Here is a 13,530-nt window from a genome sequence, read left to right as displayed (position 1 = left end):
ACATTAGACTGCTCCACTGACTGAGCCTAAGGGCAGGTGAGGGCTGTATTAAGAACAGGTGGAATTTCAATCACACCAGAGTAATCAGAGTAATTTTGATAATTCGCGTTACTCTTTGAATTACTGATAATATGAATTTCTAATGATAACGTGATTACTCTTGCTCGCATAGTTAAGAGTAATTTTAGGGAAACAAATCCTACTGCACGAGCACTATCCTACTGCAGCTGCTCACTATTCGTTTTTTGTTGCATTTAGCTCTATTTTTTAGCACAAAATGCATGCTCACGTCCATATTGAACGCACAGGTGCAATTTGCGCTAAGAAAATAATGCAAAATGCCTGAAGTAAATTGGGGGAAAATCCTACCCCAAGAGCACATATAGCGCTGTTCGTGTTCTGATACATTTAGGACAATTTCTTAGCATAAAAAATGCATTCTCGCGCCAATTTTCCACTCAAGGGGGAATTATTATGCTAAGAAATAGCGCTAATGCAGAATTACACTTCTTGCATAATCATTTTTGGAATTTTTAGGTAATTCCATGGGATTACACTATGCTGAATTACTCAAGTTATGACCGCCCCTAGGCTGTAAAAATAACACTGGTACTTTCCATGTAAGTATATGTATGTAGGTTTTTGGAATGTATGCAGGTAGGTATATGTAAGTAGTTACTTTCATAGTGCTAAATTTAGCAGGAAAACAATGGAAGGCTGAAGAAGGAGCAGTCAACAAATCATGGAATTAAAGTTTAACCTGTTGATACAATGTTTCCCAAAGTCAGAGCAATAATTAAAGAGGCTTTTAAATTCTGTGTTGAACTTTTCACACTTGGTGATTCAAAAGGTCATTTGTCAGCCTGCTCTATTCTTTTAACATGAGGATTGGTGTTTGCTTTTCTTTCTTTGATTGCAAAATGAGAAGAGTTTTTAAAGTGCATTATGTGACAAAGTAGGATGTTGTTTTTTGCAAAACACAACAAAATGTAAATACCTGTAAAGGAAGTGTTTGCATCCAGCAATTGGGAAAGCAAAAATGAAACACTATTTTTTTTAATTCTGTGGTGTGCTAGAAACAGAGAATTTAATATGATCAAAACAAATCAAGGCCCTTACTTGGTGATGGCACAAACAATAGATATTCACAGAGACCCGGTTTCAACACATTATCATTTGTGTGCTATATAGTTTTATCAGTAGAACCCTATGTCTGTGCAACTTTAGTGGCCATTTCAATGGAAAAAGTGCTGTCTGTAAATGACAATGTGCTACCGCACTATTCTTTAGTTATTTTCAAAAATCGCCTCGCCTCATGGCCACTAATGGTAGGTGGGTCGGAGAAAATTTGTTGTCCTAAAAAGTGGAGGTTGGGAACCACTACCTTAATATGTTCTTAAGTTTTGTTAAAAAATCGAGCCTGCCTTATTCTCCATTTGTTGTCCATTAATCAGGGCAAAGTCGGTGTTTAAAGAGACAAAGTGTGTGAATTTAGAATGAAACTATGCAAGGCAGCCTGCTTCCGTCTGCTGCACTTGAAAAAGCAAACATAACCATATACACTTAATGTTGATTATTTTTTGGGTTAAATTCTTTTCTTCAGGTCTCGGTCTGTTTCCCAAAGCAGCGTGGGCATGAGTGGTTGGCCCAGAGGGAGAAGGCGGATCCGTTGGCAAGGTGGAGATCATGGAGCCTGCTTCCCAGTGCTCCCTAGACAACGGTAGGTACCAGTTTGCGCACACTTGATGAGCAGTGGCATCTCTGATAGAGCCATTGCTCAGATTAATAGATCCTACAGTATAAATCTAACTCCCCTTTTTCAAACCATAACATTGTGGTTGTTCAATGTGTTTTTGTACTGCAGTCAATAAAGCTAATAGGGCTACTGTAGAGCTCTGCAGTTAATGAGAGGAATGCTATTAGTGAATTATAGTTTTAAACTAGCATTGACAAAGCCAGTGGGGCTGGCTTGCATTTTGAGTCCTAACGAAAACATAAACAAGCATTTACAATGCAACGGTCTCGGCATTGCAAAAGTTAGAGCTATTAGCATTGTACATGAACGCGAGTTTAAGGTCTTGACATTGTAAATGACAAGGTCTTTTATTTATGTTTTAAAAACCAAAACATAAATAAAAGTCATTGTCATTTACAAAGCCAATAACTCAAAGTCGCGTAATGTGTATGGCTAACTACAGTAGCCAGAGAGAGCTGAAGGGTTCTTATCGGTGACCGATGAGTCTTTTTGCTTCTTTTTAACTGCAGGAGCGTAGGCTGAGCCTGATAGATGGTGGGATGTTGTTTATGCTCTCAGAGTAAAGTGTATGGTGTAGAGTCTTGCATCTAATTCTTGACTTGGGGCAGAGCCAATGGAATGTTTTGACATGTTTGTGTTTCCAGAAAATAAAACTCGTTTATTGATTCTTCTCTCTCTGTAGTGTGAAGTGGGTAAATGGAATAAATAGTCCAGTCTACTCTTGTCGCAATTATCAATTTCAGGTGATCTATTTCGCCATGATTGGTCTAAAAGAGTCCCAAATGTTAATTGCTTGACCAATGCAATAGCGGAGGGAGCCCCCATACCAGACACATGGACAGGAGTAGAAACTATCCCCATCTTTAACAAGCCTTTTGCAATGCAATAAGTCTCGCATTTGCGAGATTTTGAGCTATTGGCATTGTAAATGACACAGCCTTTTAATTATGTGCATAAAAACATGCAATAATAAAAGGCATTGTCATTTACAAGACCAATAGGTTAAAGTTTAATGCAAGACCTATTGCATTGCAAATGCTTTTTTTTTAGGTGGCAGGTCTGATACACTGTCATATATGGGGTATGTTGTAACCGACGAAAACACTTAATTAGCCGAATAACACAAAGCCATCATTTCCTCGATGTTAGATGCTTGAAAAAAAATTGAGAATACATCCCGTCCAAGAAAACAGCATTTTGCAATTCTCAGCTATTCAGCCATACAACCGCTGACACGCTCCTAAAGAATCTCACTGTCTCATTCTCATCTCAATTCAAAGTAATATGTTGGGAGGTCAGGTTGTTGAGTTAGTGAGGCAGGGGTGTGAGAGGATTTTGATATGTTTTTATTTTTTGAGGTGTAGCCAGTCAACTTGATAATCAGCTTTAGCCCTATAACAAACTTATGTTTTTTTATTTCAGTAATTTTTATTGAAAATAAAGAGCATATTTACATGGTACAGGGTGAATCACATGGGGGAAAGGAAATGAAAAAAAAGATAGGGAAACAAGACAGAGCGCCCCGGGGGTGGGAGTGGGGGGAGAGGGGGGGCAAGCATTGTCTCGATTGGCTTATATTAGTTTGGCTCTTGACAGTCCATTCCCCAGTTTGCTACATCTTCTTCTCATCCGGCTTGCACGTTTACAGTTTTCCCCCGTGCCCCCTTACAGCCTGTCTGGTTATCTTTTCGCACCCCTGGTGGTGTGAGTAGAGAGAAAAGTAAAAGAATAGAGGTGTAGGGGTGTAGAGAGGCGAGAGAGAGAGATAGGTGCATTGTGTTGTAGAGTAGGATGCGTGTGTAGTTTATGTAGCATTGTCTGGTCTGGGCATTTTAGGGGGGCTTATGAGAGGACAGGTAATTGTCTAGTGATCTCCATATCTCGCTCTTTTTCTCTGAGTTCGTTTGGCTGTTGGTTGTTATGGTATCGGCTCCTCTTAGGAAAATGACCCAGTTGAACCAAGCTTTAAAGGAGGCTTTTGCTGTGTCCTTCCAGTTGTTCAGCACCGTTTTGACCGCCGCTGTGAGCAGGAGGTCAATCAGGTCTCTGTCATTTTCGGATGTTATGGATGGGTCGGTGTATCCCAGAATTAGGTGGTGGAACTCCATTGGTAGTGTGGCTCCTGTTACGTCATTGATTAGAGTGGTAATGGAGTTCCAGAACTTCTTTGTTTTGGCGCAGTGGAAGAGGAGGTGTGCCAGGTCTCCCTTCTGCTTGTTGCAGTTCCAGCAGGAGTCGGTCTCTCTGATACCCATGGTGGCTAGACGTGCTGGTGTCCAATAGGCCCTGTGTACTAGCCAGAATTTTGTCTGATTTAGAGTAGTTGTCACCATCCTCCTTGATGTGGAGGACCACAAATCTGCCCTTTCCTTCTCGCTTAGCTCTCTCCCTGCTGCTGCTTCCCATTGGCCTAACGTTCTGTTGTTTAGTTTGGAGGTTTTGGGGCTCATGGCTCTGTATATGTGCGCTATCTGGTGCCCTGTTATGTTCAGGCTGTTTGCGTATTGTGTTATTGATGGGGTGAGCATGTTTATGTTGGCTTTGGCTATCGCCACTCTTATTTTAAGGAAGTTATAGAGCTCTATGTTGTCAAAATTGTATTGTTCTCTGAGTGTGTCAAAAGCCGTTCGATTCCCTTTCTCCTGTAGCTGGCTCACCGTTGTTATGCCGTGCTGGTACGAAGTGTGCATATCCAGTGATTTATCTCTATACTTAATTCTAGGGTTGTGCCAGAGTGACTCTAGCTGAGTTTGTCTGACGCTAGTTTCTAGTACTTTGTCTAATTTTAGTAGGGCCAGTCGTGTGTTCCTAAGGACTGCGTTCTGTTTAATCGCGGGGTGTTTCGTCGCTGTGAGTAGTGCCACGGGTTCCATTCCCCCTAGTAGTCTCCGCTCTAGAAAGAGCCAGGCCGGGGTGTAGTCGCCCTTTGGTGATATCCAGTGCAGGCCTTGTGCTGCCACGCAGGCTGTTTGAAAGGTTCTAAAGTTTGTTATGTTCAGACCTCCTAGTGCCTTGGGGAGTCTGAGTTTCTGAAGGCTGATTCTAGGTTTTTTCCCTCTCCATAGAAATGTGTTCAGTAGTTTGTCCAGTTTTTTGTGAAAGTCAGTTGTGTTGGTTAGTGGTAGCATGTTGAGCATGTAATTGACCATAGGGGTGACCATCATTTTGATGGTCTCAACCCTTCCCCACCATGTAGTGAATCTTGGTGACCAACCCTCTAGTTCCTCCTTTATTTTGTGTAAGGTTGCTTGTTCATTCTGGTCTAATGTGGTCCGCAGGTCTCTCTCGAAAAGGAGGCCCAGGTACTTAATGGCTTTCTTTTGCCAAGTAAGACCTGAGGACCCCAGTACAGTCTTGTTAGTGTGGATGTTCAGTGGTTTACATTCAGATTTCTCTCTATTAAGTTTGTATCCTGACACCTGCGCAAACTGATCTATGGTGTCCATTAGTGCTTTAATAGATCTATCAGGGTCCTCTGTAACAATGAGGACATCGTCTGCATACGCTGCTAACTTGAAAGATTCTCCCTCTATAGGTATGCCCCTGATGTCTGGGTTTGAGCGTATCATACTGAGTAAGGGTTCGATAGCTAGTAGGAAGAGGCCCGGAGATAGCGGGCAGCCCTGCCATGTCCCTCTTTTGAGATCTAGTAGATCTGACGTTCCTCCGTTCACTACCACTCGTGCTTTGGGTTCATTGTACAGTGCCATTACCATCTTCCTATAGTGTTGGCCTAGTCCGAATTTTTGCATACATTGGTCTAAGTAAGGCCATGACACTCTGTCAAATGCTTTTTCAGCATCAAGGGCGATCATGACCGCTGCGTTGTTGCTTTTGGTCGCGTGGTTGATTACGTGGCATAGCAATCTTGTATTGTCTTGGGACATCCTGTTCTTCAGGTATCCCACTTGCGCGCAGTGTATGAGGGATGGAAGGTATGTGTTGAGCCTGGTAGCTAGGATCTTGGCGTATATCTTGCAGTCAACATTGATAAGTGAGATGGGTCTGTAGTTTTTTGGATGTTGTGTATCTTTGCCTTCCTTTGGGATCACTATAATGTTGGCTTCGGCCATTGACGGCATCATGCGGCCTTTATGTATACAGTTCGCGAAAACTGATGTCATCGCTGGCCTGAGTGTTGTGATGTAGTGTTTGTAGAACTTGGCTGTGAATCCATCTGGCCCTGGGGCCTTTCTATCCTTCAGGCTTTTGACCGCTCTCTCTATCTCATCTCCGGTTATTTCTGAGTCCAGTGTTTCCCTCTGTGTTTCTGTCAGTTTTGGAGTTGTGATGTTCCCCAGTAGCTCATACCCCCCATCTGCACTTAGCGTTTCGTCTTTTTTGTAAAGCTGAGCGTAGAAGTCTCTGAAAGTGTCTAGTATTCCTTTGTTCGTTGTGTGTGATTTGTTCGTGCTGTCCCTGACTGCTGCTATCATGTGTTGTCTCTGCTTGCCTTTGAGGTACGCCGCAAGTGCTTTACCTGCTCTGTTAGCCGAGCACAAGTTAATTGCTCTATATTTGTTAATCCAAGTTCCTGCTCTTTCACTCAGGATCTTGTTTAATTCGTACTTTTTCTTTGTTAGGGTTGTGAGGGTGTTCCTGTCCTCTAGGTTGGCTACGTGTCCTGCTTCTAGTTTTTTGATTTCGCTCTCTAGGTCTGTTATCTTTTTGTTTCTTTCTTTGTTCTGTCTTCCCTTGATACTGATTATGGTCCCTCTTACAGTGGCTTTCAGTGCGTCCCATAATGTCCCTCTTTCTGTGTCTGCGGTGTCATTGTTTGCGGGGTAGTCCTTAAGGGCTAGTTCTATTTCGGCACTACTGCTGTTGTTTTTAAGAAGGTCATCGTCAAACCTCCATCTCCGTGTTGGACGCTCGTTGTGTCTGCCCGCTAGAGTTAGGCAGATGTGAGAGTGGTCTGAGATCGTTCTTGGACCTATCTCTGTGTGCTCTATGAGGTGTGTGTGAGTATCTGAAATGAGTATATAGTCTATCCTGCTGTAGGAGTTGTGTGGGTTTGAGTAAAAGGTATATTCCCTCTCATCTGGGTTTTGTAGCCTCCATGGGTCTGCTAGCTTGAGTTTTGAGCAGAGGTTCCGTAGTGGGTTGCCCTTCTATGTAATTTGGCTCTGTCTTTGTGGGTGCCTGTCTATGGCTGGGTCCAGTACTTGGTTCATATCGCCAGCTATCTGTAGCTCTCCTACGGGTAGTGCTTCTAGTTCCTTGCCTGTCTGTTCCCAGAATGTCTTATCTTCCGTGTTGGGTCCATAGATGTTTGCCACATGTATAGGTTCCTCCCCCCTGAGCAGGCTAGTGATTAGTAATCTCCCCTCTTTGTCTATCTTTGTTTTGGCTGGTGTTAGTTTTGACTTTTTACTAAGTATCGTGATGACCCCGTTTTGTTTGTTCTTTGCTGGTGACCCTATTACGTGACCTATCCATCTTGCCTTTAGGCGGTCTATGTCCTCCTCACCTAGCCTAGTCTCCTGCAGGACATAAATATCGCTTTTTAGTTTGGACAGGTGTTCTAGGATTTTCCTCCTTTTGACTGGGTGGTTAAGACCCTTCACATTCATTGATACTACTCTGATGTCCGTCTTGAGATTGTGGCTCGTGTTGTGTGTCATTTTCCGTTCTTGCCTGGCTGGCTTCCTGTTGGGCTCCTACTTGTCTTAGTTCTGTGTTTTGGTTCCCTGTCTGCTCTCTCTAGGAAAAGAATAAGGGTGTAGAAAGATAGGAAAAGAAAAGAAAATGGTATCAGCCCATGTGTGTGTACCCCGCACCCCCCTCCCCCCTCCCCCCTCCTTGCCCCCTCCCCTCCCTCCCCCCTCCCCCCTTACTTGCATAGTGGGTGTGCGACAACAAAGTTCCTTTGCTCCGCAACTCCCTGAGGTAGATTGGTTGCTGATTTCGTAGTTCTTCATCATCCTGTTATTTAGTTCTGTTTATTCTCGCCGGGACGGCGTTCTACGCTTCCAGGGGTAGTGTCGTTTAGAGTTCCTTCATTCGAGCTATGAGGTAGATGTCAGTATAATGTTCCTTGACTTGGTCTCTAGAGATTAATGTTGGCATCATAAGGTTGATCACAGTACTTGTTCTTGAGGTAGTTCCTTGCATTTGCGTCTATCTGGGGGCTAGTCTGATTTTCCTTCCCCGCCCGGTGATGCTCTTCTTTTTGGGGCGCCTTGGCTTTGACCGCTCGCCTCCATCTCTTCGGTAGGTGGTCCTGTCAAGTAGCGTCTGAGTTCTTCGGGATCCTCGAAAGTAACAGATCTCCAGTTGTCAGTGACTTTAAATCGGGCCGGACCAGTGAAAGAATAGGTGAGGTTCTTTTTCCGCAGCGCTTCTCTCATGGCTAAAAAACCTTTCCTGGCTTCTACCGTGGCTTTCGAGTAGTCTTGAGTGAGTACGATCTTGTTGCTCGCCCAGGTGAGGTTCTGGTTTTTCCTTGCAAAGGCGAAGATCGCGTCTGTGTGCTCCGCTCTTAGCGGGGAACAGATTATTGCTCTTGGAGGCCTCCCCGTGGCTGGTTTTCCTGCTGGTACTCTGTATGCCTTGTTGACTTCAAACTGCCTCTCAAAGTTCAGGCCCGTAAGTTTGGGGAGCATGTCTTCGAGCATTGCTGCGCAGGATTTCTCCCTTTCCTCCAGGCCTTCCGGGACTCCTAGGATTCTGATGTTGCCCCTTCTTGCTCTGTCGTCCTGCTCCGCCAGCTGCTTCTGTATTGTCTTGGCTATCTTTGCGTGCCCCTCCGTGGCCTTGATGTTCTTGTTGGTTGCATCTTCAACCTCACTCATCCTGCCCTCTACTTTCTCCAGTCTGGTATTTGTGTTGTGCTGGTCCGCTCGGATCGCCGCTAGCTCTAGTTGCATGTTATCTATCGTCTTTTTGGTTTCTCTTGCCACATCCTTAACTTCGTTAATTCTTTTCAACACTGTTTCTAGTGTCGCAGTCTCTGTTTTGAGCTTCCCCGGGGAATCCATGTTGTCTTTCCTTAGTTTCTTCAGGTCGTTTGCGTTCTTTCCCTCGTCCATCCTCCCTAGATGTGATCTGCTCCTGCTGCTGAAGGTGCCTGCTGTCCTGGCACTTGCTCGTTGTGTGGCTTGTACCAGATCTGTTGCTTGCACTGCGCAATTATAGCGGAAGCGGCTCGGAACTTTGATCTGCCTTGTTTTTGTTTTTGCTCTTGCCCCCTCCAGCGCTTGCTTTGTCTCGTTTGCCTCTGATGGGGTTTATGTTTGTCCCACTTCTGGTCTTGTCTCTGCGCTGGAAGTGTGGCGGTCTTTGTCTGCCTGCTGACCTTAAGTTCTGTTGGAGATAGCAACACAGCACTCTCTGTCCCCTCTGTGTGGCGTGTGCGTGTTTGTTGCTAATTGTGGGTCACAGTGCCTGTGCTGTTGCCGTTCTCCTCCCTTGTTTTTCTGGTGTACCCTCCTTTAGGTTTCTCTTCCTTGACCGAACCTCTTGCTGGCCGTGGGCGCGGTGTTTACACTGCACGTCAGGTACCTGGAGAGCCTGTCTCCTTTACCCCCGAGCTTGCTGGCAACTGCTGCTGCTGCCCGATGTTTTGGCCCCTGTACTGCTCCTGTAATGATCGAGCCAGCGGTGTTGGCTCCCACCTTTGTTTTATTGCACCGAGTCAGCACCTCAGTTGTCTGAGCAGAGATGCCCAGAGAGCGTCCAGAGAGCCTGTCTCCTTTACCCCTCTGAGCCTGCCCCTGTAGAGTTCGGGCAAGCGGTGTTTAGACTCCCTCCTCTGTTTGTTGCTCCGAGTCAGAGCGTGTGGGGCATGCGCGCACTTCTTGCTTCTCGCCTACCTTCGGGGGGGGTGGGGCACTTTCATCCGCTCCTAGCTCGCTCACTAGCGTTGTCCTGGCGAATGTCGGATCACATGCCACGTATGCCTAGGCAGGGAGCAGGCTGGCCTGGCTGAACGTATCTCGCCTTCTGTGCTCCTTCTTCGTGCCTGATTCTGCACTGTCGTTTCCGCTTCCTGTTCACCCGGTCCTGCAGGTCATTTCCGCTTCCTCTCTCTTCGGCTGAGTGCTTCCGGTTCAGCTTGCCCCTTCTCTTTCCGCCTTGTAATGGCTGCTTCAGTCCGGTACTTCCGGTTCCAGTTTTGACCGAGTTCCGCAGTCCTTATTGACCGAGTTTTCCTTCAGTAGGTAGTTGCGGTGTGCTCCTTGCATGTGGTTCCCTCAGCTCCCGCTTCTGTTTTCCAGCTTCCTTTCAGCAATTTTCTCCCTTTTTGCCCACCGCTTGGGCACCGGTACGTTGCAGCTTCTTCTGTCAGCCCGTTACACCTCTCGCACTGCCTGCGCTCCGCTTGGGGCTTCGTTTTGGGCGCTTGTCCTGGCTTGACTTGACCTCGGCTCGGCTTCTCCTCTCAGCACCGCCCTTCCGCCATCTTGCCCCTCTGTGGCACCGAAAAGACCGTTTTGGCTATTTGGGCTTTCTGGGGTAAATCCGAGACTGCCAGTTCTCATCACCTTGTGCTCCTGTTCTTCATGCTTCGTTGCTCGTTTTCCAAGGTTAAAACCTTGTGTTTGGCTTCCTATAATCGCTTTAGTTTCCCCCAGGGATTGCGGAGCCTTGGACCTAGACGACCATCTTCTTTGTCGTCCAAGCCACGCCCCCCCAAACTTATGTTTTTAAGGAATGTATAGGAGTGTGTGGAGTTTTTAAAGTGGCGAAGATGATGAAGACTTGGTCATATTTCTCAGGGAGGGAGACCTCAATCTCCACACCACACAAGGGCCAGACATAAAATGGGAGCGCCTCTTGCATTTTTCTACTGTTACTGTATCCACAGGAAACACTCAGGGAGTGCCTAGAAGCAGCTGGGAAAGTAGGAGAAACTTGATTGCAAAAGTGCAGCAGGTTTCCTGCCACACACGTACAATGCTTTCTACCTCAGTAGAATGGACATTTGATAAAGAGACTAGACAAGTGGTAGGATACAGCCTGGGCCACTGGAATTATGCGGCATGGGAAGGCCAAAATATGCGTCAGGGTGGAGTAAATGATGCGTCAAGAAAAGGCAATATATGCAGTGTAATGCAGCATTTTTTTAAAAGAATTATTTTTCCATTTTAGCAGATTAAGCGGCAAATGATGGACTATGTGGCAAATACGGCAAAACTTTGACTGTGCAAAAATCGCTGTGGCCGCACAATAGCATAATTCCCGTGGCCCTGGAAACAGCATACGCACAGTCATTTGCAGAGTTACTTCAGTTCTGATGCTAGTGTCCAAATTTTGTATAGTCATCAAAACGTTAATCTGGAGAGATCAAATCCGAACGAGTCATACCAGAAAAAGACAGCTCTTATGAATGGCGGAACTGAAGCAGGTTCAATTGTCAAAAAATAAACATGATGAAACCTGGAGGTATTTGGTATAATGTCCAGAATTAGATTCCTTCGTTTTAATACAGGGTGCTACAATTAACAGAAAAAAATAGAATAAGTGTATTAACTTAAAACAAGGAAAGCTAAACACAAGAAACAGTAAATTGTGCAAAAACACATCTAGAATAAGCCCGCCGTATGGATCTAGAAAGAGGTAACTCCAGACAGCAGAATCAGGAGGTTAAAGAGCAGTCAGAGAATGTAAGGAGGGTGATCTGGGAAAGTTGGAGAGAAAGGAGAAGCATGCAAATCTCCATTGAGAACCCTCTAAACTCAGAATGAGCGAGGACTGAACGGAGGGTGTGGAAAATAGAGCAGCACCGTCCGCGCTCGCAGGGTGTAGTGGGAAAGGGGATAAAACAATGAAAGGAGAGCATAAAGAATAAGCCGAGCCACCCCGGCCTACCCCTTTAAACTAACCAGATTATCTTCGAATGAAGGGAGAAGGGTAATCGAAAGTAAAGAAACCTGCTGCTGTCAGTCCTGTCTGCATGGGCTGTAGTGATCCGTGAGTTTAGTACAGGCAACACAACAGCTCCAACGCAGTCACATACGGAAAGCGGGTGGAAATGTTAGAAGCTACTGATAGTGGACACCGGCATTGCTAAAGTGCCATAATCTGCGGTTGTTGGGAGAAAAAAATAAAACACCACAAAAAAAATGAAGTTTAAAAGTTTATCATGGTCAGCACCATCACAAATGAAATGCGGCCACCACCATGTTAAATTAGCAGCGCCTGTTACGCACTGAAAAACAATAATGTTAAAAGTTAAAGCAACGTGGAGATTGAACAATTTTAAAAAGCATTCCCATTTGTTAACCTGAATACGAGTGGCCTATAAAACAACCACTTTAAATGCAATAGGTCTCGCATTTACAAGAGTTTGAACCATTGGCATTTATAATGCCAACAGCTCAAACTCTTGAAAATGCGAGACCTATGGCATTACAAAGAAGTGGCCGCCATGGTCTCGGCTGCTTGGAAAGTGAAAGCGGCATGGCACTCTGGATGTAAGGAAAGTTCGTCGTGCCTACAGCAGCGCAAATCCCATTAAAGAAATTAGCGCTTACAGACTAAATAATACAGAAAAGGGGGTGGTGATGAACAGAGTGTCTGAATTAAGCAGACCACTCTTACCCAGTCCAAAGATCAGGGCTTGATCCATCACCGTTATTTATCTCACTGCCCCATCCTAGCTCGGAACCTGGCTGTATGCAAATTAGTCTGTCCCTGGCCCAGTGCATCATGGGAACAGGGCAGACCAAACTACAAAGCCAATTCTTCACCAGAAAGGAGACAAGCTACCGGGGACCGGTTTCTGGCATTTCAGCCTCTTCGGCCCGGCTTGCTTGAATCCTGATGGAGCAGTGAGAAAGGGACTCATGTCTGAGTATACCCTGCCACACCTATAGTGGCCAAAAACGATACAGAAAAGGGGGTGGTGATGAACAGAGTGTCTGAATTAAGCAGACCACTCTTACCCAGTCCAAAGATCAGGGCTTGATCCATCACCGTTATTTATCTCACTGCCCCATCCTAGCTCGGAACCTGGCTGTATGCAAATTAGTCTGTCCCTGGCCCAGTGCATCATGGGAACAGGGCAGACCAAACTACAAAGCCAATTCTTCACCAGAAAGGAGACAAGCTACCGGGGACCGGTTTCTGGCATTTCAGCCTCTTCGGCCCGGCTTTCTTGAATCCTGATGGTATTTAAAGAAGACAAGGGTACCCCATTAATGAAACCTGGGGTTGAGAGTACTTGTAAATATTACAGTGGTTTTGGTGGCCTCAACGAGGTCCTGAGAGAATATTGTAAATTATGAAATTAATTCATAAAATTAAGTCTGGAGAAGGTCTCGGTTGAATACCGTATAGGTCAATTTTATTAGAATTTAAACAGAAAATGAATAAAGAAATTTGTAATAGCGATAATGAATTCCTTATCAGGTGCTCACATATGTGACAAAAAGTGCTCAAAGTGACTTTAGTGAATTAAAAAACATTTATATACATTTATATACAAAGATGTCACCACAAGGGTATTCCCACACAAATTATATACAATAAAAAAGGGGGGGGGAAATTTTCCTTGAGTTTGTCGACGGCGTTTCGATCTAGGTTGGTTTAGATCATCATCAGGACGTGAGCTTCCCTGAAATTCGAGAAGAAACACTTTAATTCCTAAGCGGCAGGAGAAATAAATCAGGCCGATGTCGTAATACTGCCTATACGTGATTTATGCAGTAAGCGCCAAAAATTGCACAGTTTACTGTTGTAATTTAGCGTCTTCGTTTCCACAACGTTATCTCTATACGTTTTAGCGTTGAAGAGCCCGTGTGTTCCCTGGGCCAGGTGTGATTTCCGTG

The 13,530-nt window shown here is 45.1% G+C and overlaps 1 protein-coding gene across 1 annotated transcript in view; it reads left to right on the top strand.

The window, feature by feature from the left end:
• The first annotated feature begins 1,665 nt into the window (after window positions 1-1,665).
• The window catches only part of MPP4 (MAGUK p55 scaffold protein 4), a 273,595-nt gene continuing 261,730 nt past the window's right edge, over window positions 1,666-13,530 (top strand). The window contains exon 1 of the mRNA XM_078683624.1: window positions 1,666-1,720. Coding sequence (XP_078539750.1) covers window positions 1,687-1,720 — 34 coding nt within the window. The 5' untranslated portion in view covers window positions 1,666-1,686. The remainder of the gene's footprint in view (window positions 1,721-13,530) is intronic.

Source organism: Lissotriton helveticus, chromosome 3_1 (assembly GCF_964261635.1).
Source record: "Lissotriton helveticus chromosome 3_1, aLisHel1.1, whole genome shotgun sequence".
NCBI lineage: Eukaryota > Metazoa > Chordata > Amphibia > Caudata > Salamandridae > Lissotriton > Lissotriton helveticus.
This window is presented reverse-complemented; position numbering and strand designations above follow the sequence as displayed.